A 25,293-nucleotide genomic window follows, 5' to 3' on the forward strand; every position below is an offset into this window, starting at 1 on the left:
TCAAGCCTGGCAACAACTTCTTCAAACATTTTTGTCATTGTTTTTTGCTCATTTTTATTTTTTTTAAAGCCTCCAGAAAGAACTTGGCTTGTCCATGGGAACAACAAATGATTTCAGTTAAAATTGAAGGTGTCTGTTGTGGAAGCAAATTACCCTTTCTTCAGCAGCACCCAATCAACAGTTCTGAGATGTTCACTGGATTCCTTAGACTCAGTCATTGTTCTGAGTGTTTGTCCATCCAGTGATTATCTAACCAGCACCATTGCAGGTCTAACAAAAATATATTTTATTGCATTATAACTTCAGCACCACTTATTCAAAGATCTAGGTAAATGTAAAATTTTGAGTCTGGATGTATAAAACATATTTCTCTAGCTTTTTTTTTTTTAACAAAGTCTGACCTTCCAGATTTCTTCAATTTTTTTAACTAAATTTATATAAGTTTGTTAAATTTCACATTACCACTTGATTCCTATGTACACATAAATACAACAAAATATATTTATTATTGTTTTTAATTTGTTCTTCAAGCATCTGATTGGAGCAAAGTGTTATTCTATCTATTCATGTTTCCAGTGTTTCAGAAAGCCCTGGTCATTCGTGGAACTTGTTTAGAAATGTGGACTGTGCTGACATTAACATTTGGGACGTCTGTGCTGCTGTTTAGCATTGAGATGCTATTTTAGGTCTGAACAACTTCACTGATAGACTAACTCCTTTTAGCACAACTTGAACACAACAGTAGTCTTTTCCAGTGTTCAGTCAGTTTGGTTTATAAGCAGAAATTAACCATATGGGTCAAGAAAAGTCCATCACTGTTTGTGGATGCAACTTGTGCATCAGATTTATGGGCGTACAGAAAAAAATTTAATTAAACGAGCTAAAATTTAATATGGTAAAAGCTATGTAATTAGTTAATCAAGAGTAACGCGCTGAAGTCTCAGGCCTAGTATTGATGCATTTAATGAACAAGGAAAAAAATTTCCTTTTTCAGTATTTTCACCTGCAGATCAGAGCAGGTCACAGATTACTTGTCAATCTGAAATAATTCTGTAATTACTAAACTTCATGTCTGAACCAAGTTTGTATCTGAACAGGGAGCCAAAGAGCTCTGAAGAATTGCTTACCTACTTCAGATGATCAGTGTGTGTGGCATGCCACTGACCATTTCTGTACGAAAACAGTTGGTAAAGCAGCCTGGTTTCATCTGAGGCTACTATTAGGAGCTAACCTACAGGGAACTGAGACCCTTGGGGGTAGGAAGGCTCTGAACAGTCTCTGGGATCATTTTACAGGGGAGACATTTGCCTGTGATGTGCTGCTGTATGGAACAACTCTAGTGATTATGCGGCAAAACGCCAGTCTCATTAAAAGCTCAACAAAACTCTGCAGTGCAGGTTTTTTTCCCTTATGTGCAGCTACAGGCATGTGTGGAGAACTTTGGGCATGTTCAGCGAGTGTGCGGCCCAGGGAAGGATGTGTCACGGGAAAAACAACCAGAACAAGATGCTGCCAACACCCTCAGCCACCCTCCATAAAATCTCATAGCTCCCAACCACTAGATCTATTTAGAGGGATTGTCTCAGCACTACTCAGTGATATGGTAATGTCATTGTATATAATCCTCACATAGCACAAGTTTTTTCCAGAGCCACTCAAAGTGATTATTTCACCAGGCTCTGGTTTAATAGGGACTGCATTTCTCTTTTTGGGAGGATGAGAATGTTTGAGGAGAAGAAGCCAGCTGTGTTTCAGGAGGCAGACTGGGTCTCAGCCATCTTACAGCTTGGTGCTGTGCTTACAGCTGTCAACAAGCCTGGAAAGCTACTATAGAAATTCAGTTCATTTATTATGTGCAGCACTTATTGTCAGCATATCTCTGTTCACAGCAGTTCTGTGTCTTGGAATCTAGTTCTTAAATAACCATTAGCTGCTGTGGTCCCAACATTCAGTCAGCCAAAATGACTGACCTCAAACCTCCCCACAAAAACTTACATCTTCAGTCTAAAAAGGAAACATTAAAATACCCTAAATTACAAAAAGTAATTACATAACATCAGAAGCCTGTCTAAGTGAACATATACCATGGTAGGAGGACTAACTGTATTAAAGGGGCGGTATTATGTGGGCAGTATTATGCTTTTATGTGTTTTCAAGCCAGTATTGTGTTTTCAAGTGTCAGTAAAGTAACTGTTACTTGAATGTGTTGTAAAAATGCTATATATAGCATTTATTTTTAAACTCATAGCTTCAGTTATTACAACTATAACTGGCCTCTTGAATAAGCAGACAAGCACAAGGACCCCCTACAGTTTGCTTATCGCTTTGTAGTTGGAGTTGATGATGCCATCATACACCTGCTTCAACAAACCCACAGTCGTCTGGACAAAGCAGGCAGCACTGTGAGGATCATGTTCTTTGACTTAATACAATTCAGCCTGATCTGTTCTGTGAGAATCTCCAGAAGACACAAGTGGAGGCCTCAACAATCACCTGGATCTATGACTAACTGACAGACAGACAACAGTTTATGAGACTGAAGGTCTGTGTGTCTAACCTGGAGCACCACAGGGCACTGTACTCTCACCATTCCTTTTTACTCTCTACACTTCAGACTTCAAATTCAATTAAAATTCAAAAATACTTTATTAATCCCATAGGAAAACCAAATGTTGTAACTCATAATTTTTTTTCCAGCACAAGTCTGACTTCTGTCATCTACAGAAATACTCCGATGACTCTGCAGTTGTCAGGTGAATCAGAGATGGACAAGAAGCTGAGTACAGAGATCTGGTGGACTGCTTTGTGTCATGGAGGAAACAATCATCTTATTTTCAGTGTAAACAAAACAAAGGAGATGATTGTAGATTTCAGGAGAAACAAGGTCAAAGGTCAAACTTATTTCCATCACGGAAGAAGAAGTGGAGGTGGTTGAGGAATATAAATACTTCCGGATTCATCTGGACAACAGACTGGACTAGAGATGCAACAGTGAAGCATTTAAGGACAGAGCAGACTGAACTTTTGAGGAAGATGAGATCCTTCAAGACTTGCAGCAAAATGCTGCAGGTCTTGTATAAGTGTAATTTCTTCTGCTGACATCTGATGGGGCAGTAGCATCAGAATCAAGGACCTAATCATCAACAACATGACAAAGGAGGCTGGTTCTGTTCTGGTTTGCTGATGACGATGGAACCTCTGGAGATGTTGATGCAAAAAAGGATTCTTCATAAAATTAAGAAAATTAAAGACAACCCTGACCATCCTCTTCATCAGCCTGTCTTGGGCAAGCAGAGTGTCTTCAGTCAGAGGATTCTTCTTAGGCCTGTCACGATAGCAAATTTTGCTGAGCGATTAAGTCTCAAAAATTATTGCGATAAACGATAATATTGTTTGAAGATCTTTTTACACTGATTTAATGGAAATGACGTAATAATGCATGCGATTTCTTGCCAAAGATAGATACACTTTATTTTCAAAAGAACACTAAACACTTGAACTGATAAACAAAATAAACAAAACAACCAAAAACAAAAATAAAATGGATTCTCAGTCTCCATTAACAAAAAACACACTCGAAAAAAAAACTAAACAACATAAAGCCAAAGTGGAAATAAATACTGCATTCAACCAAAAGAATGCAGATTATGAAGTCTGTATATTATGTTGCCCTTCAGTAATAATTAGATTTAAATGGAAAAGATGGGCACATCGACTACCTGATGCAATAGTTCACACTACATGATTTTTTGCTCCTATTTTTCCCCTTACAACAATCTTAAAATGTTGGTCTTTCTAAGATTGTGTGGTGTGTTACGGTAGATCGTCTCCGATCTAAATCAAGGGTTTTCCCCGACTGGGAGCTTAAGGACACCTGTTGAATGTGACAGGTAGCCAATCAGAAAGCATGGATTCTCCTCCATGTTTTCTGAGGGGAAATTACAAATGGGAATCCCAAACAGCTGACACGGCGCAACCCGAAGTCCAGCGGACATTGGAGATGATATGTGGAAACAACATTAATGTTTATTCAACATGCAAAGAATACAGAAATGACAAGGGGAGGAGTTGGAGCGAAATTGCTACCGCAGTTTATAAACCCGGTAACTTTTCAGCTGTTCTTTGTTAACGTGACGTAAATAGGTTATAATGATTTTCATTCAGTCAGGACTTTACGCTGACACTAGCCACATGCATTGCAGGTAGACTGTAGTAAAGCATTGATTAATGCCTGGTTTTAAAATTAGTTCACTGGCCTTGTAGCCATTATTTTGTGCCCATTGTTGGACACCACACGATCAAACCGTTATACCTAGAATTTCTGTCAGCTAATGTGTGATCTGTCAGGTTTTGAAAATGGGCCGACAATCAGCCGACAGCTCTAAGATCCTGTAGTGTGCGCTGGGCTTTACACTAAGGAAATGAGGAAGGGAGGAGTCAGTGGAGAGCACCGGAGTTGAGCCCTTTTTCATTCAATCTCATTAGCTGAAAGAGAAAAGGTCGGAAGAGACGATATTGCCGATAATTAAAATGACGTCGATAGCTTTAATTTATCGTACGATTAATTGATTTATCGTTTATCGCGACAGGCCTACTTCTTCTTTACTTTACTTGAGTTTTTATTTTTAACTTATGACTTTAAACTCCACAACATTTCTCAGAAGCTTGTGGTTGCTCATTAATTTTGGCTCAGCATGGCTTTATAGTTCGCCGTTGCTGGTTTTCTTTTATTGAAATGAATTGGCCACACACTATGCTCCTCACAAGAAGGGGAACCAATCACAGTCGCCGCTCACATCTGGGATTTAGTCATCGTCTGTTATTGTTGTGAGCTTAGCTCCCGCTTTCATTCAAACTCAGCAAAGGAGACAGTCTGGCTCCCATGGCCAGATCTCAGCTCCATGCTTGATGTTTGTAAGCTTCCATGTTTATTATGGCATTACCTGTGTTGCTGTTTGTGGGGAGAAAAAAAAAAGTCTTTCCTGTTTTATTTTTTTCTTTGTTGGGGACATTATAAATAAGAAAAAAATAAAAATAGCTGTTATTTTTTTATACTATTTTTATGCTGAAGTTTTTACAGGTTTTGTAGCAGAGTGGTTCCACATGTCAATACAGTAGGTGGTTTCAGCGAGTGACAGTGATCTATCTGTAAAAGCACTGAGAAAACAACACAGTGATGTACTGATATTATAAAATAAAATTTACGCTTTCGAACACTTGAGTTCATTTCTGAAATTTATGAGCAAATGAGGAGAGGGAGCCAGGGTTTCTCCAGTCAAACTATTATAGCAGTCTTACAAATATCCTGGGAGACATAAAGCTGCTAAACACAGTTGCTCTCTTGGTGAAAGTCAGTACCTGAGGCTGCGTGAGCGGACCCTGACATGGTGCACTGGGTGAGCTCCTTCATCGTCTACCACGCTCTCCGAGCTCCGCAAATGTTTGAAGAGGACGTGAAGATCATCTTGAGTGGGCTGAGAGGGCAGCTGGTGCAGCAGCTCATGGGAGGATGAGGACTAAGAGGGAGGGGAAGAACAAGGAGTCAATTTTGTAAAAAAGCAGCCGACAGGGCAGAAGAAAATGTTCAGATTATGTATGCAAAATATTAAATAAAATCACAAAGGACTTTGACAGAATAAAGACCCAAGACACATCAATAACAAAAAATATGATCAGGCTGAAGGATTAAGGGAAAACCTGTCGCAATGAGCAACAAATCAATTAATCACATAAAAAATTAGGTAACACTTTAGTCAAAGAGGTGTGAATAAAACTGACATGACACTAAATAAACATGACAACACCTGTTATGAACATAAATGAATCTTCATAAATGTTTATAACTGTTGTCATGAAATGTCATTTGGTAAATAAGGACACTTGTAATGCGAAGCTGACACTTTTAATGGACGTTTCAATGATGAACTGATGAATAATGAACTTCTGCATCATTATTTATTTCCTCAAAATAAACTGCCGGCTAATCTGTTTAGATTATAAATGGATTGACACGACATTGCATTCTCTTTAATTTTCTCTGTTCTGTGTGTAACAGAGACTGGAATAAAAGGTGCCATTTTAACCAAAGGTTTGGAATGCACTTCTGACCCAGACAAGCTCCAAAGCGTCCTGTTCATAACTCTTCCACACGCTGTCAGCTTCCGGTCAGAAAGACGCATTTAGTTCGGAGTTCATGAGATGATATTCAGAAAGGATTTTTTTATTGATTGATTTTAGTTGCCTCTGCGATTAACTCTTTGCGTAAAGTCTATAATGTCTGTCCATGTGCACTAGTCAAGGGTGTTAATTGTAACTTATCTAAATGAAGGACAGGCTTCAAATTTTTCCGTCATTTAAAAAACACTAAACAAAAACGCAAAACAAACAAACATAAAAAACAGTCAAATATGAAAAATATTCCGCAAACACGATCCCTCGTAGATATCTAGACTAGTGGTGCACCAACTTCTGGCTGATCACCATCACTAAACCTGACCAGCCGATTCTAATCTTGACCGATACCGATTTTCTTTGTCTGAAAAGTTGCTTAATATAGTTACAGAGTTGGCAACAGTGGGGTGATTATTGTTAACTGTACAGATGTGACCTGGTGGGCGGGTCAGTCAGTCCCCTCTCACAGCAGGCACCCACAGGATAAAATAATAAAATACAAGACCAAAAAAAACTCCTGCTCTGCCACCTCAGCAACACAGATCCTCTCCTGCTGCACAGGCAGAGTCACACATCCCCCCCCCCTCCGAGTTATAACATGTGACATGCAGTGTGGGATACATGAGAAACCTCATCTCATGTTCCAACAGCATTAGAGGAGCTACAGGAAAGCTGGAGGTTTCGCCACTTTACAGAGAAAACAAACTGGAGCAAGCAACACGAAAAGAGAAGAGAGGACGAGACACGGAGACTAAAGACATGTCAACAGTGAACCAGAGTTGAGTGACTGGGAGCCTGAAAGGGGCTCTGTGTGGGGAAGGACTGACCTCACCATTGCTAAGTTGTGCTCTTGGCCAGGCAGAATTAAAGCAGTGACACAGGACACGGCCATTGTTTTCTTACAACTTACTGAAGTTTCTGCGAAAACTGCCAATGTGCAATCAAGATAATCGCCATAGAAACCATTCGCACCATGACTAACGGGGTTCTACTTCCTTCAGGGGAAAAGCTGAGAGAAGAAATGTGAAATGTTCAGCAGTCTCGCTGTGAAGTCATCCAGGAAAAACAAGCAGGGAATTTCAACAAGCCCAGTTATTTCACTGATTAGCATGGGGATTTCCTCTCTGGTCATTATGGAAAAGGCATAGTTCACTTCCTAAATTGTTGTCTTAATTATTGAATACAAATTTGTGGAGATTTGCTGTGTGTTGACTTCGAGTAAAAAAAAAACTAATGATGTATGTTTTAGCTTCGAGTGAAACTTTGCTGCATTCATGTTCAGCTTATTCCAGTCAGTCCAACATGTGGGGGTAATTCCTGTTTCCTTCCATTTGGGACGGCTGCTGATAGCAGAACCAGTCATCTCTGAAGGCACATATCATGTCCTGTGATGAATAACTGAGTCACTGAAGGACACCAGGAACATTCATCTCTGGTTAGCTTAAGTTGGTTATAAAGCCACTGGTGAGTTATTTTTCACCTTCATTGAAACAAATTCTATTACCAGAATCACATCAAGTTGTGTAAAGCTAGAACCAGGGTCAGAATACACTAAAGAAAGTGTCTCAAGACAATATTTTCGAGAGGGGATACACCTTTCTGATTATATGGACCGATATCCATATCAGATATATCATATACATATGGCTGCTATTACCAATAACCACTATTTATCAGTGAGAATGCAATTAATTATTTTAGTAGTCAATTATTCTGACAATTAACCAGATAAAAAAATTGTCACATACTGCAGATAAAAAAAACACAAGTTTGTAATTTTCAAACATGTATTATTTATATTCATAGAAAACCAAAAGTATTAATATAACTCACCAAATTTGGGCTTATGAGTACAATGTTTGCAAACACATATTTCTTTAAAAAAAAAGTCTGGCCAAGGCAACACGATAGAAATAAACTTTGGTTATTAATATGGGCCCAGTTTTACTAACTGAACCAATACCTATATGTTACTTAGTAACTAATATTGGTGAACGCCAATGTTAATGCTGGTAGGTATCTACTCCGTGTTGTTCCCAAAGTAATCAACCTTAACGATGTCAGGTTTAAGCTCACCTTAATAAAATAAGCGTACCTAATAAAGTGGCTGGTGAGTGAATATCCAGCTAAACAGTAGTGGGAGGCAAATGATGGAAAAAAATTGTAGAAATAGGGCAAAAAGTCAAGTCCCCTTCACACAAAGTCTCACAATGTTGGAAAGAAGTGTGTAGTAGTGGTGCTTGCAAACACGCTTAAATTAAATATTTTCATAAATAAACACTTTTACCAAGCAGAAAAAAGATTAAACATTTCAATTGTCCCACAAAATAGAAATGTGTACTATTGCAGCAGCCATTGCAATACTTAGAGTGATGTACAGCAGAGCATGTTTGGTAACGTCAATTCCTCACAATGAGGAGAAAAAAAAAGAATGTTCTGATTCAACAAGAACCAAACCACAAGAACCACTGGAATGCACAGTTTGACCAATTCTGATGTAAATCCCATTTTATAGCACATTGTCCTAGGCCAGTGTCTGAGTCTATCTGGTTAACTGTTTCCATGACAATGCTGATGTCCAAACCGTTTAAGTGCAGGACAAGCAATTACCAACTCATCAGCTTCTTAAAGCTGTAGCCCATCAACCAGTGGGTTATTAAGCAATCCCAGTTATAAAAGCTAGGTTTTATCTAGGCTTACAGGCAGCAGTGTGGATTGAGGATTTGGCTAAACTCTGTTTGGCGTCAAAGAATAGTTACTCTTCAAAGTAAGAGCCTGTTTAAACCATTGTGCTTGAGGTACAGTACAGACTTTTTGACCACATGGAATCAGTGATTCCAGTTTAACAAAGTTGAAGATCAATGCTAGACATTGACTGGATGGTGAAATTATTGAAAGAACAGAGCTTAGTGCCCTAGTACTCCCAGTATTCACAGCGGTTAGAGACTGCATCTATCTACAAAATGCTGAAAAAACTGCAAATACTAGAGACTCCCTCAAAAATGTTTATAACCACCTATTTTCATAGTTGAAACACCAAATATAATTCAATATGCCCTAATACGCAGAGTGGAAACCGTCTCAGCACCATCACAGAAGCTAACATCTACAGCAGGGGTCTCAAACTCCAGTCCTCGAGGGCCGCAGTCCTACAGTTTTTAGATGTGCCACAGGTACAAAACACTGGAATGAAATGGTTTAATGACCTCCTAATATGTGTAGATCAGTACTCCAGAGCCTTAATGACCTAATTATTCTACTCAGGTGTGGTGCAGCAGAGGCACATCTAAAAGTTGCAGGACTGCGGCCCTCGAGGACTGGAGTTTGAGACCCCTGAGATTCTACAGTCTTGCTTATCTTTATTATTTAGGGTTCAGCCAATCAGCACCAAAAGAAATGAAAGGTGCTGCTGCACCAGCTGCTTTGCAGATGCCACCCAGTAGCGTCTCAAGTAGCATTCGGCCTACGTATTTCAGCTTCCCAAGCTGCATTGTCTTAGGAATATTTCAGATTTGTTCTACAGAAAAATCTGCAATAGTTGGGTTTTCCACAAATAATTTGAGTCAAGTTCCATGTGGAAAAATAATAATAAAAATAAAGAAATCAGTGAATAAGCAAATAATACTTTATACTTTACTATTCAACAACCAGAGATGTGTTTAAGAAATGAAAATTAAGGAAGTACAACAGCTGTAAGAAGCTACCAGAAAGAAAACGACAGTTTGTAGGACGTTCAGCTGTAATTTCAGATTGTTACAAGAATTTAGAAATCAGTACAAAAAGAGACATTTAACGTGTTGCAGCAAAGTTTTGATTTGTCAAATTCTAACCATGATCTATATATGGAAAAACATTGATCATTTTATTCCTCAAAGAGAGACTCTAGTCTGTAAATGTACTGTACAGTTAATAAGCCAATATTTCTTAGTAAATTCTTTTTCTACTGTGAGTAATCGGAGCAGATTTACTACTCAGTCAATAAGCACCAGAGGTTTACAAGATAGCATGGCCCAGCTATCTGATTGTTGCAATGAGTGTGACTAACACAGGAGCTAAACGCTCCCCTGGTAGCAGTTTGGCTAAATAGGTTGAATATCTGATGAAGAGCATCAGACACAGAGTGATGTGTGGAGCTGTGCTTACAGAAACTGATGAACTGGGGGCGTTGGTGCAGTATCCAGAGGAGGGAACAGACGCCACAGACCATCGTCGCCCATCCACCCTGCTGAAAAAAAGCGACACAACAAGCAGCTCAGTGGTCGCACCTGAAACTTTCACATCCTGTTCATGCTCTGCACTTCAAAAGCTAGAAGCATTTCTGAAAAAACATCTCTCCATGCAGGTTTAGGCTGCGTGCAGTTGGTGCGCCGACCCGTCGGTGCTTTCTTACCTTTCGGTGCGGGCCAGCTGGCTACAGACACAAACAAGGGAGGAAGATGCAGAGAAATGAAATTAAACAGCGTTCATGGTAGTGGCAGTCATTGTGTTGTTCAGTGTGTCCCAGCTCACAGCCAGAGGCTGGCTGATGTAGCAGCTTCTCAACACCCACCCAAGATGTTGTCACACTGCAGCGCCCAGCTAGCTCATGGTTTAACACTGCATCAAACACACGCAGAAAATGGATTCTTAGCATTTCCTGCCCTCAATAAATCTTTCGCACATCTCCTCTCACTTTTCCTTACTCTGAACTCTGAGAATGTGACCCAGTTTCACTCACTGATCCAACCCAAGGTGACACAAGTTTGAAGGTTTTGCGGTGGAGACATTTGGCTCAATTCACAAGAAAAGGTTCATGTGAATTCAATTTGCAATCATCCTTCAAGGGTATTTACATAATCCATCTTCTGAAAATATTTGACAAACATAAAATATAAGTCATTTTTCATCTACCTGATGTTTACGTATAGTACAGACCAAATGTTTGGACACACCTTCTAATTCAATGGGTTTTCTTTATTTTCATGACTATTTATAAGGCAAGAAATCACTTATTAACCTGACAGGGCACACCTATGAAGTGAAAACCATTTCAGGTGACTACCTCTTGAAGCTCATCAAGAAAATGCAGAGTGTGTGCAAAGCAGTAATCACAGAAAAACGTTGCTACTTTGAAGAAACTAGAATATAAGGGGTATTTTCAGTTGTTTTACACTTTTTTGTTTAGTGCATATTTCCACATGTGTTATTCATAGTTTTGATGCCTTCAGTGTGAATCTACAATGTCAATAGTCATGAAAATAAAAGAAACTCATTGAATTAAAAGGTGTGTCCAAACTTTTGGTCTGTACTGTACATCACTGAAAGCTTTGTCTAATTGCTCAGAAGCTTTTTGCATGTTTGAACTCGAGACCCAAAGACGCTAAAATAAAAGTTTCCCAGCATTCTCTGTTGAAACATATGCTTGCTGTTTATTAGAAACATGCAACTACATACAGCACCTCTCATTAGTTATTTTTCTTGCACTAAAACATGACTTTCCTCTCTGGTTAGGCAAGCCAGCACATGTACGGTTAATCAGTGCTAGCATAACAACATCACAGCACAAACTTGTGTGTGTAAAAAAACAGAAAAGCTGGCATTGAGGCGGGCTGTGTCCAGAAGAAATTTAATACTGAAATTTAACATGCCACTCAACTAGCTGAAACTTCCCCCTCACTATAGTAGCACAAAATTGGAATTCTGAAAATATATTACTTTGGAAAAACACACACTGGCAAAGTGTCAAAAGTTAAAGAGCCCCACCCATCAACGTTGGCAACACTGTTTAAATCTATAGTTACTGTCCAGCAGACAGCTGCATGTTGGCTACCTGAGCAGATATAGACTTTTTTTGTGCTTGCTTTTTTTTTTAAATACACTAGTTGTTAAGTATTGTCAATAATGTCTTACAATAATAACAAGCATGTTATCAAGTTTTTCATGAGGGAACCCTGACTCATATTCCTTATACCATGATCATCTAACAGCCTAACAGACTTCATTGCTAATATGAAAAAGGACTGATTCCAAACAAGTCCTGCCAGAACCGTGAAGTTACACTGAAACACTGCCAGCTGCTCATTGGTGCAAAGCTATTACCCGTAAGTTGAGAAGATGAGGGTACAGAAAAGACCTGTGTAAAAGAGAAATGCAGCACAACCATGTGATATGAAAGCTAACCTTCTTTGGAAGATTTGCATGAAACCATCACCAACCAAGAAAGGAAACCCTGGGTAGTGGTAATGGTGACGACTTTATATCTTCTGGTCAATCAGAAAACGCTTTTGTCTGGTAAGAAACAATTTTACCAGTGGCTTCTCCTTCAATCAATTGCTTGATTCCCAATTCAAAGTTTGAACTGTGAGAAAACTTGCTGCAGTGATGTGGATTTGCATAAGTGGAAATGAACAATAAAAGCGTCTGATTTACCTGCGGGCAAACTGGAAGTTGGAAGAGGTGCTAGTGGAGATATTCCTAGGACTTTCTGAGGGACTGCTTCCAGCTGGAACAGACACATCAAATTTTACTTAAAGGGGCAATATTATGTATTTTTCAGGCACACAGTGCCATTTTATAGCACAATCAAGTAACTATGTTAACTTCAGTTGTCATAGAAATGCTATCTGGTAGCAGTCCAGCAAGTTTGAAGGAGCTGAGTTGCAGGGGAAGGGCTTTGTGACACACGATCTCAGCTTGGAAACTGCAACTTTAATATTTGTTGATAGTAAGAAAAGCTGCATTCATACCATATTTACAAAAGTTAACCAGCTAAATTTGTGAGCAAATTTGTGTGTTAAAGGAAGTTATGAAAAACAAGATAATGAGAAAGGGGAACCTCCCTCATGAGGGGGGTTCACATGGAATGACGCATGAAATCAAAACAAAACTGAGGGAGCATGTATGCGACAGCACACACCAATGCCTCAATCCATTCATTCCAGACTGCCAAACATCAACGCTCACAGGGTAGAGTAGATAAACGAATACCTGTTGCGAGATGAAGAGGTGAAAGAGGTCGCGACAGCGTGGGCGACGGAGTCCCGACCGCCAAACTCCTCCTCTTGTTGTTACGGGAACTGAGAGAGAGCAGGGAATCAGGGAGGACAGAGGAGGTTAGCTCATGGTCAGCTGATGATCAACAAGTAGCACGTGGTGCTCACCCGTCTTATCAGCGCAGCAAAATAAAACGGCGTCAACCTATGAACTGAAGTGGGTTATGGTGATAAGGGAAACACAAGCCGCTTTTATGACACCTGCAATTACATTTATAGACACGCATAACTGGAGAACCGATATAGTTATATTATCTCTTAATGGGCTACAATGAAGCCTTTAACTGCGTTTTTCTGAGAAACATAATTCGATATACAAATAATGAAAAAAAAAAACAACAATAACCAATACATATGGTAGCAAGAGTGTTTCTTTTAGCTGAAGTAACCCAGATTTAGTCCCATTAAAATCCTGACCCAGTAACCTTAAGATCAAAAGTGACTCTGTCCACTTCCTGCATGACTCCGCTGCATGCTCTGCCTGCAGGCTTTGTAACGCTTCATAGAAACTGTGAATTAGCTCTCTGTACATTTGTCCTCATCTCTCTTCCCATTTGTCTCTATTTCAGCTTGGCTATAATTCGTGGAAAGAGGCTGGGTGTAATTCCATGTTGCTTTCTGCTCCTTATCCTGGCAATGCTGGCTTTCTTTCACACTGGCGGCAACCTAAAACTACTGAGCCGAGAGACGATAACAAAGTCCGACGTTTCTGGGTCGGTGCCGAGGCAGATTCAGTCACTTATGTGGCCTCAACCCCAAAAAGGTTGGAGAAAAATTAGGCAATCAGGAGCCTGAGTTTCCCTACGATTTGTTCCAATTTTATTCTTATCAGACAAAATAAATGGTCTGTCCTAACAAAGAAACAAGACAAGAATGTGCAGAAGTAGCAGTGCTGTATCACACCCAGACGACGTGAGCAGCTAGCAGCTAGCACTTCTAGGTCTGTTTGCATTTGGACACAACACTGGACTGTGGGATCCTCACAAAAGGCCAGTAACGTTAGAGATATGAGTAAAGTGACTCTACAATGACTATTCCCATGTGCCCTGCTAATCAAACTCCTTTTGTGTGTTGTAATAGAAAAATCACATCTTACTCAGGGAAAACAAGCAGATAAAGAGGACAGAATAATGAAAAGGTTCTGGAATTGTGGCGCTCATGGTGGCTCTGTTGTGTTAGTTCTGATTTGCTCTTTTTGTTTGACTTTTTTTGGTTGATGTGTTGCATGTTTGGACAACCATTCCCTCTGGTTTTGGATGCTGTGCAAATTTAAGGAGTCTGCTCTCACTGTATTGTTTTTACAGACAGGAGCAGCTGATTAGCATCTCTAAAGCTCAAATAATACCTGAACTTTGACCCCAAAGGAGTTGAAAAGAAAGCTTCGTAGATGCAGAGCAGAGAGAGAAGGAGGAAGTTCAAGCCCTCTCTTCTGTCAATCATAACAGGTAAGGATCATATCCTAGACTCCGTCTCTCAGCTCGGCTGTCTGGCCATAAGTCCAGACTGAGATTTAAGGAGAAACAGCAAAAGCAAATGAAGTGGATTAGCAGCACTGGCCATCTGATGGTCTCCTCCAGGACATTACTGTGGAATATCGTCTCCGCTGCCTGGATGCTGAGCTGCTAGCATACGGCTGTCCTACAGCAACAATCTTCAGTCAGAGGTCTCTTCTGATATGTTGCAAGACTGACTGCTACCAGAGATCCTTTCTGCCCACAGCATTTTCATCCACATCAGCTCTTTGAAGATACTTGGATAATGTGAGTTATGACATTTAATTTTCCGTTGGGACAAATAAAGTATTCTTGCATTGAATACAGTTGGACATATTCAAGGAACTCCCAACTTTTGCCTAATGTGATGTCACCAGAGGCAGAGTGTGAGGAGGGCAGACTTTTTCTTGAATGGATAATGATTTATAACACAACAGCAATACGAACAGAAAACTATGGCCATGGCATGTTGGTGAGACACTACATCTAAAAGAGAGATTGGAAAGAAAAATAGGGGTGGTATTTTTAAATTTGACGATTGTGTCTGCTTGAAGTAGGGAGCCCTGTTTATTATCTGCAGTTAATAGAATCAATAATTTGCATTGGATGATGGAATCTAATAGCTCTAGAGGTAACTACAACAGTAAATACAAAGATGAAGAAATGTAGCAAGGATAATGACAAAGAGGACCCTCTATAGATCATCTCTTGTTGACAAAGGCAGGCAGGTCCTTCAGGCATTACGGGCCAGACTGTGAAAGTCGATCGTATTTACCTGACAATTAAAAGCCAAACTACGTTCTCTAACCGCATCAACGACGGATATGGACCAGCTCTCAGGCTTGGTATCGCTTCATGCGACAGCTGGCAGCAGACAATGCAGTCCGTCTGTGCTAAACGCACACATGCATACACACACAAGTCCTAACAGGCCACGTTTCTCCGTAGGAAACAAAATCTAGGGCGGATGTAACCGACACTGAAGGACTCCCAATAAATGTCCATTTGATAAATGTAGAAAAACACTTAAGAAATTGGAAAAATGCTGCGTTTGCATGCTGTGAATCAGCTAAGCGTTCAACAATTGGATTGTAAATACAGCGCAGCAGCGCTTCATAAAGACCACCGCGTATTTCTATTCCCAAACAGCATTCGTTCGTTACCTTTTCGACCTTCTCATCATTGCTCCAGTCACAAAACTGGTTTTGTAGCTGGGCAAAACGGTCCAGTAGTAGCTTTGGTCGGACATATTGGTGGTCACAGATAAAGCCAGTGGAAATATGAGAATCAGTGTCCTCTCATTAGAGTGGGAGCATCATGTTTAACAGTCTCTCCCCGTGACTGTGTTTGCTGGCTGTGGTTAGGCCACTACGCAGAGTCCAACAGCGGAAACTCCATTCAGCTCCGGGACAAACTGACCCCAGACCCGCGGAAGGGCAGCTCGCTTCTGCTGAGCGACTGGAGCGGCCATGTCCGTTCAGCTCAGTTTTCTTCTCGGGAGCAGAATCTCAGTAACACCGTTTCTGTCTTCCGAGAAATGCAGCATCATACAGCGGTAGGTCGGTCAGCTCGGAGAGGGATACAAACTTTCCTTCTGTAGCACCGTTCTCTGAACTGCGCAGCCGCGAGAACATGGAAAACGGGGAGGCGGGACTAGTGGTGCTTTTAGGAGCTACTTGAAAAACTGGATTCACCACTATTTAACAAAATATTAATCGCGCAAAACAGTGTTCTTTGTAATTTTGTATTTTTGTGGTACACAGGTTTTACGAGCCCACAGATCCTAATAGCTAAAATGATGTCGAGATAACGTGAAAAGCTAGACGTAAAAGCTTTATAGCTTTGAAATAGTCAAATGTCCAAGAACACTGAAAGTTACTTTTTATCTGGATAAAAATGGCAGAAGTCTTTGCTTCATACAAGACTCAAATTTATCATAATTACCTTATAAACAGTTTCTTACTAAACTATTCATCCCCAAAAGCATTTTTAGATTTTCTGTCATCAACAACTCTGACTAAAACTGACAAAAGCAAAGTAGCATTATTATTATTATTATTAATTACAAATCTGAAAAGTGGGGTAGGCATATTCATTGAGTCCCTCTCAGTACTGTGAAGAACAGCGTTTTGCAGCAATTATAACTGCAAGTCTTTAAGGCTTGATGTATCTCGAAACAGATTTTCTTTTACACAATTCTTACAAAATACTTGTAAATTTAGTCAGATTGGATGGAGTGTGTCTGGGACATCAAAATTAAGTCTTCCCAAAGACAAAACTGGTTTTATGTCTGAGCTTGAACTCAGTCATTTCAGCAGATGAATATGGAATCTAAACCATTCCAATGGTTTAGATTCTGGCTGTATGTGGATCTTTGTGTTGCTGAAGGGTGAACCGACTCACAATACAGGTATCTGTATCCTGACATGTTCTCTTCTGTGTGCCCTGTATTTAGCTCCACCTTTCTTATTTTGAGCAGTTTCACTTTCCCAGCTGAAGAAAAACATTCCTACACCATAATGCTGCCACTGCCATGATTCACCATGAGGAAGGTGTGAAGTGTTAATTTTCTGCTGCGTATATGTCTATGCTCTTTCCATTTTCAAATAATGGGTGACTGGATGTTTAGATGGAACAGAGCTTGGTGATATTTTCAAAAGCTAGAGATAAGGTTTTGTAACTTAACCCTGATTAAAACTTCTCCGCGCTTTTTTCCCTGACCTGTCTGCTGTGTTTTTTGATCTTCATGATGCTGTTTGTGCTCTAAAAAAACCTCTGAAGCCTACAGAAAACATCTGAATTTATATTGAAACTGAATTACATAAAGGTTTTTTTACTAGGCAGTTTTTGATATTAGTCAGTTGTACTCAGTTTTATCTAGGGATATAAAAGGGCCAAATAAAAGTACAAGCTAAAAACAATATATTGTCTTCCACTAAAGTTTGTGGTTTGAAGGAGGTGGTTTTTATTTCCATTTTATTTGTTTTTGGTTATTTATTGTTTCGGGGTATTTAAAGTATTTTCCAGTTCTAGTGTTAAGTGGTTTTTACCAAATTAAAAGTTTATTGATATTAAACTTTTAAGGATGAACTTTCCTTATTATGCAATTATCATAATACTACTTGAAAATATTATCGTTTATTGCAATAATAACTGGGACAATCTATCATCCAGCAAAAGTTATCATTTCAGGTCTAGTTACAACAAACAAAAAAGTATGGAAAAATCAACATGGTGTTCTAGGTCATCTTCTTCTTGAAGTCATCAAATCAATATGTTGCTTGCCTGAACCACCTTTGTGACCCAGCATGGCCAGTTTTCACAATTCCTTAAAATCAATTGAATTGTAATATTTCTACTCTGTGAGAAGAGCTGTGCAACAAATCTGATGTTATACGTTCTACTCAGATTAGAGGTAGCTCATACATCGAGGTTTGTCTGGCTTGGCAACAAATTCACATGTGACTTCCATACAATGACAATTTCCATACGTCATTGTTCTAATCCTGACATGCAAAGTTGAATTCCGACAAGAACCAGCCTTGGGAAAACCCACGGCTCTGATGAATGGAATTGCATATCAAGTGCAAATATTCCTGCATCTATCTGATTTAGACATCCAGCAACTGATTTTCAGCAAAAACAGAACACTGAGTTTATTATCATAAAATGATCTCTGAACTGCAGGAAGCAGAGATGTTCTGCTCTAGATTTTTTTTTTCTCCGTTTGCAGAAACCTGTCTTGGCAGTAAGACAACCTGGTCTTTCAGGCACATTCAAGCCTTCCTGCCTCACCAGAGGGTCAAGTAAACAAATACTTGGTTAGAGTGAGCACAAGAAAGCTGACAGTGATAGTGATCTGGCTGATCTGGTTTGAGGGGGGCAGAAAGGGCAATTGAGGCTGACAGGGTGTACAGGAGAAGCAAGACAACAATACTTACACATTTCCCCTGCGTGGAAGGCTCAGCTCTTTCTGGAATAATGATTGAAAAGAAAAAGAGTGAAAAAGTTAAAAGTTAGTACCTTCTAAAGAAAAATAATAGCATTTCATGAATACTTGTAATCCAGATATTTTTAATATTCTTCTGTTATTTTAATAGTTCAAACCGTGATGTTGACCCCATGAATAAGATGTTTAACATTTTTCCATTTTTAGGGTTTTTAAAGACAGACTTTTTAATCATTTTTTTTAAGTTCAGAAGACAACATTCACAGATTGCCATGTTTTTAAACATCATGCGAGAGGATTATCATCTTGTGGGGGATTTTGCTGTGAGAGGATCTAGTGTGCTTCGCAAAATAGATGACCGTGACAAACGAACACCATGCGGACATATTTATGCAACATTTCAAGACATCAGCAGGGAGGTTAAGGCTTGTGCACAAACTGGTTTGTTAATTGAACAACTGCCCTAAAACATTTGCCAAATTAGTTGCCAAGTGGCTTAAGGACAACTATGTCAACATATCTGACTGACAATGTCTGTTTAATGTCAGACAATGAGGAAAAATATAGTGGTTGTGAGGTTATGCCTTTTTTTAAACATATGTTGATATTTGGTTTCAACCATATGCTGAGCATAGACAGACGTGGGGGAAATAGTTTCTTGACACTGTAAAATATGTTTAATGAGTTACGTCTTCTTAGGATTATTTCTCTTTCTGTGCCTGTGAATGCACTTTTTTTATAACCCTCTTTGCCCTGTTGAAAAATACTGAAGATATGAAATCTGGAGAAATGAAACCTGTTTAGAGCAACTGGTTACTCAACATTTAGGCTGCATCGCATTTAAAGGCATCATTGTCACACCAATAACTTCTCCCAGATCATCATTCTGTGATAAATACCCACACATGAATGCCTATTTACACAGCAGTTCTTCATTCACATCTCACCAAGAGATGAGCATGTGTGGGCTTTCAGAACATGATGCTCTGATCATGGAACCAAAGGGGCATGGTGTATAGACACATTGCAATGTGCTGTTGCTTGCACAGAATCCCACCCCCCACCCAGCTCCCTGCAGGAGGTAAGAAAAACTGCTGGCTAACAGTGACTGCCATTGGTTTTACTGTCGAGCTGTAAACATAAAGCGCCAAATCATAGATGTACATGTAACACTTATGAGGGAAAAATGTATGCAGTGTTTTGCTACTAATTGTCAACACTATGACAATGAGATAGCAAGGTCCAATGAAATCACATTTCACAGCTTAGTAAAAAGTTTTATTTTAAAAAAAATGTAGAGAGGAAAATGGGTCAGTTATGCTAGCTTGACTTTGACAACTTCAACGTGTAGATGTGTTGCAGAATTCGGTGTGTTTCGGTTTAGTAAAAAAAAAACAAACCGGATAATCTACTGAGATAATGTTCTACTGATGATCACCATCAATTAGCTAATGAACCGCTACTGTGTTCAAATGATCACTTAATAATGGCAAAATAAACATCAGGCCTGAAAGGATACAATGCTCTGTCCTGTGTGTGGGAAATGTTTCTGGAGCTTTTTTTATTGTTGAATCCTGATACACTTGAACATAATCTCTTTTCTGTCAGCTAATAAAGCTGTTGTCAGTCAGTTGCTATGGCAACGGGTCTCTGTGTAGCATGGCCGACATAGAAAAAGGAATATGAGTGGTTTTGAGTTCAATGGTTTTTCCGCGTTATCTTAGCTATGGTGCACTACACTAAATTAATAGTAATTACATCTACAGGTTTCATTTGGTTAACAGGATTGTTCTACAGCGGCAGTGTGGTTATGGATGGAAAGTAAAAGAATAGTCGTTTTCCCCTCCAGTATTGGAAGTCCTGGAAATACATAAAATTTCCAGATGAAAACAATAACATGCAACATCTCCATAAATTAGCAACATGCACCTAAGCATACAATACATGTCTGGGATGTGCCCTAAGTTTGGCTAAGCATGCTGTTCAGATCTATTCAGTTCTTTAGATAGAAGAAAAGTTGTGCTGCATCCTCAACATGATGTTGCCTGCATCTGATTTTTCTGGAAAACATTGGCTCAGATTAGACAGACCATGAAAAGACATCCAGTGGCTTTGATCTATTTGTAGCTGCAGACTTTGTTACAGCTGCTGCTGTTCTTTGCTTTGCACATGGGCACAATATCACTCATTCTGCGGTCTCATTTCAACCTTGCAGCCATTACAGATCTGTGAGTAGCCCCTAAGCCAGGGGTCCCCAAACTTTCTCCTGTGAGGGCCACATAACTTGTCCCTTCTCTGATGGGGGGCTGGGGTCATTTTGTAACAGAAAAAGTGTGACGATTGTAAGAGTGCTAAACATAAAAATGTATTGTTTTTCAGAAAGCACAATCAAATAACCTTTTCTGGATTCTTCAGAGAACAAAAGTCAGGAAATAACACTATTTATGAAATAAATAATAACCAAATAACACTGGGTTCTCCACATAAAAAAAAGGGTTAGGGTCAATTATATGCATGTATAAAATAGTTACTAACTAATAGTTAATAATAAATAAAGTTCATTACTAAGGAACATTTTATTGCAAAAGTCCAACTTATCAAATAAAAATGCACATATATGAAAATACTCTGGTATTGTTCAGGGGGCCGGACCAAATGTGGAGGCGGGCCGCATCTGGCCCGCGGGCCGTAGTTTGGGGACCACGCCAACCAGAAGCTGCATACCCTGAATTGAAAGTATAATCTAAAAAGAAATCAGATGTGCAGTATTGCACAATGAACTGCCTTGATGCAGTTTCTGATAGGCTGTTATATTCAACATGTGATGTGTTCATGCATTCTTTGCATGGCAATTATATATCCAGTGGATTGGGTGGACTTACCTGCCCCATGTGTGTATACATGGTATAAAATTTAGTGACCGAGATGCTAAATCATGACACAACAATAATATGACATTGCATGTTTTCCTAACATTTTGCAGCCTTAATTGAAACAAAGAAATCAAGCCCATCGTATAATTTCAAAAAAGCTGCACACTGAGCCTGGTCCGGCTGGAGGTTTTTTCCTGGTTAAAGGAAGTCATTCCTCTCTTTATTTTATTTGGCTTCAAAAACACTTCATTACTCAGTTTCTAAAACATTTATATTATCACCATTTTAAATCAATTTTTATGATAATTTATTCTTATTTGTTTATATCTTTATTTTGTTTGCTGTTCCTAATATTTTAATCCATTAGCCCATTTTAAAATTAATTGGAGTCAAAGACAGTAAAAAGCTAAAGTTGGGCTTATTCATCAGATTGCTGCTTTCTGTCATTCCCACTTGTTTTCCTTCTGCTGCAGCGTATATATCATTTGCTACAGCACGACCCAGGTCCTTTCAGAACAAGTGGGCCTTGTAGCCATTAGTGGCATGAATACAAATCTTTCATACTCCACAGCTACTGCATGTGAGTCCAGACACATTAAATAAGACTTTCCTGGTTATGACACTTTAGCAATGGCTGCTTGAGGCCATCTGAACACATTTACTTTGTGATTAAACGTATTTAAATGAAGGTATTTATGCATAGAGACAATGTTTGGACTCAAACCACCATCCACATCCAGGACCAGGCAGGGTTGCACCTAATCTAAATACCATGGATGTATGCAGTTAATGGCTGGGAAAATCCAGTTTTAGAGAGCATTTCATCACAAAGCCTTATTCTCTCTGGAAAACAGACTATCTACTTATGCAGCTGACATGTACATGAATATAGGAGACAAGAAGGATTCCCATTTAGAATGCTTCCTAGTAAACATGACACCCAGTAAAATGATAAAAAGGATTATTCAACCAATCCCTTTCAGGGATCCTTGAAGAGGGAGTGGGGGGTTGAAGGGGGTTGCCCCAATTACCAAGGCAACCACATCATCGAAAGCAAGAAGGAACATTTTAGAATGAAGAAGGGAAACCTTACTGATCTATTTCATTGTTTACCTAAATTAGACTGTGAACCCGTTCATTCAGTTCATTTGTTCTGATGATCGGAAGAGAAACATGATCTGCTGCTATAATTAACATTTCTGAAAGATCTAATGATAAACTGTCAGTGAGCTACTGAACTACTGAGTAAAAAGCACAAATGAGTCTCTACACCCATCATAGAAGCCAAAAAGATTCAGTCTGCCTGGAAACAACCGAACCGAACCGAACCGAACCGAACGGAGCCGAGGCTGAGTTTACCTGCAGCCCGCGGCGTCTCAGGATGTTCGGCTCATCCATCAGTGAAGAACAAAAAGACATTCAGTCAGTCAGTCAGCTCATGCTGCGCCCTGTCCTCTGCGCGGAAGCTAGGACTCTGCCGTAGCCGCGTTAATGCTGCTGCTCGGCCGCTACAGTCTCCAGCACCACCAGTAGCTATATTCCGCTCTTCCTACTTCTCCTCCACTACCTCTTTCTCTTCATCCCCCCGCGGAGAGCAGCAGCACTACACAGCCAAGACCCAACAAGGTGTTCGCTTCAATTAGTTGATCAGATGGATGGAACAAAAGCAGGGGAAACGGAAGAGAGGGCGGGGCGGGACTGACCTCAATTAACACAGAGAGACAACAGGTAGGGAGGAGACTGGGGGGCGAATCCAATGCGGCTCTCACATTAAACGTGTCATATTACACATGGAAGTACTATCATTTCAGAGACTGTAAACTGTAACGGTGGACCAACCCTGTTACTCCTTAGTGGAGTAACAGTGACTCCACTAAGGAGGGCCATGGCCCCCTGAGAACCCTGATATGTTCATGCAAAGGCACACAGAGTCATCTTCTTTAATACAAATGCAAAACTCAATAGACAGCATAAATTAGAGCAGCGGTCCCCAACCTTTTTAGTCGCGCGGACCGGTCAGCCCTTCGCAATTTGGGGGGTGGATTACGTTACAAAAAGAACCCGCGATAGGCGAAATCGAAGTAGGAACCTTTAGTTTTTTTTACAATTATTATACAATGAAATATTCCATAATACATTGAAACCAAAGAACAAAACCTCTTTACAGGCCCAAACATTTGTTTAACAAATAAAAAGTACTGTATAAACTTTTTTTTTTTTTTTTTTTTTTTTTTTTTTTTTTTTACAAATAACTACTGTACTGTAAAATAATAATTTTAATATGAACTGAAAACGGATTCCCGTGCCCGAATTGCGGAGATCAGCGCCGCCCCACCGCGACCTGAGTCATTGGATTAGAAAGGGAGAAAATAAAAATTTATTATGAAAAATTAAAAAAAACAAAGTACAGTAGCACAAATAGTGACTCACTGCTCTTCTGACTGAGCCGCTGCAGCCTGACTCCGCTCTGTAGCCGTTTTTTTTCTTTTCTTCTAAAGCCCGCGGTGTAGGTGTGTTTTTTTCCAGAGAAGAACATAGTTATCGGTAGTTGTTGTCGCTCTTATTTCTTCTGGGCAAAAAGATTCTTATAAACCGACATGCCACCACCGATTACCGTATGTTAAATATGGCAAGCTGTTTTGCGTACGTGTACATATTATACCGCAACGTTGTTGACACACAGGTAGAGAAGAAGCGGAGAGACTGTTTAGCCAATCAGAATGCAGAACACAATGCACGATGCAAATCCGTGAAGCAGCTACACCGCGAAAGGTGAACCGCGAAATAGCGAGGGTTCACTGTACTCCGATGTTATTTTGTTACTCATTCTGCTGCAAGTTGGCTGAATTTTGACGCGCAAGACGTAACCCGTAAAATCTGGTTTAGGATTTTCATAATAACAGATCGGGAAGTAGTTCATTATTTCTTGCGCGGCCCGGTACCAATTGGTCCGGTGGTTGGGGACCACTGAATTAGAGTATATACATGCCCAGGGTGGCATTAGAAAGGGGCGGGGCTTGGACAACTGCATGTATATTTTAGGCTTTCAAAGTTAGGTATAGTGATTAATCATGAGTAATCACAGCGCCAAAGTGTGACCTATCTATCTATCTATCTATCTATCTATCTATCTATCTATCTATCTATCTATCTATCTATCTATCTATCTATCTATCTATCCATCCATCCACCCACCCACCCATCCATCCATCCATCCATCCATCCATCCATCCATCCATCCATCTTCAGTGACGTGCGGTCAGGGGAGGCAGGTGAGGCAGTGCCTCACCAGCCATCATGGAAAGAAAGAAAATATATAATCATAAAGTAATTTAAATCGTTATATTCATCCGGTGGTTTGTACTAAAAAATATTTATTTTTCATGTAGCTTCACCAATTTCGATTTTTATTTGTTAAAAATCGCTGAATTTTCTTATTTTCCCATTGAAATGCTTGGAAGCGATGCCGGTGAGGCAGCAGCGAGCTCTGCCTCACCTTGGATTGCGCAACCCCTGGCTCTGCGCTGGCTGCTAAGCGGAGAGAGCATGTTGCTGTACGGCGTCAATAAAATGGTTTAAACAAATTTAATATGTGAACTTATTTCCAATAATTTAGCTTATGTATATAATGTACAGTGCTTTTTGTCACCAACTGTGTTTGTGTAACGTGTTTCGTGTAATGAGCGATTATAAACGGCAGAGAACAGGTTCGAGGTGAGGCAGGCAGTTCTCTTGCCTCATGGCAGGGGGCGCTCAAGATCCCAGACGTTCGTCTT

The 25,293-nt window shown here is 39.8% G+C and overlaps 1 protein-coding gene across 5 annotated transcripts in view; it reads right to left on the reverse strand.

Moving 5' to 3' along the window:
• Positions 1 to 23,173, reverse strand: part of mast3a (microtubule associated serine/threonine kinase 3a) — a 47,807-nt gene extending 24,634 nt beyond the window's left edge. Inside the window, exons 1-7 of one of the 5 annotated variants that reach the window (XM_028019875.1) lie at positions 22,877 to 23,173; positions 18,637 to 18,668; positions 13,138 to 13,226; positions 12,580 to 12,652; positions 10,562 to 10,582; positions 10,315 to 10,396; positions 5,359 to 5,516 (exon numbers count right to left, since the gene is read on the reverse strand). In XM_028019875.1, coding sequence (XP_027875676.1) covers positions 5,359 to 5,516; positions 10,315 to 10,396; positions 10,562 to 10,582; positions 12,580 to 12,652; positions 13,138 to 13,226; positions 18,637 to 18,668; positions 22,877 to 22,936 — 515 coding nt within the window. In that variant the 5' untranslated portion in view covers positions 22,937 to 23,173. Of the gene's footprint in view, positions 1 to 5,358; positions 5,517 to 10,314; positions 10,397 to 10,561; positions 10,583 to 12,579; positions 12,653 to 13,137; positions 13,227 to 15,858; positions 16,311 to 18,636; positions 18,669 to 22,876 lie in introns of those variants that run through there. The other 4 variants (XM_028019872.1, XM_028019873.1, XM_028019876.1 and 1 more) reach the window with 4 other exon arrangements.
• Positions 23,174 to 25,293: the final 2,120 nt, after the last annotated feature.

Source organism: Xiphophorus couchianus, chromosome 6 (genome assembly GCF_001444195.1).
Source record: "Xiphophorus couchianus chromosome 6, X_couchianus-1.0, whole genome shotgun sequence".
Classification (NCBI taxonomy): Eukaryota; Metazoa; Chordata; class Actinopteri; order Cyprinodontiformes; family Poeciliidae; genus Xiphophorus; species Xiphophorus couchianus.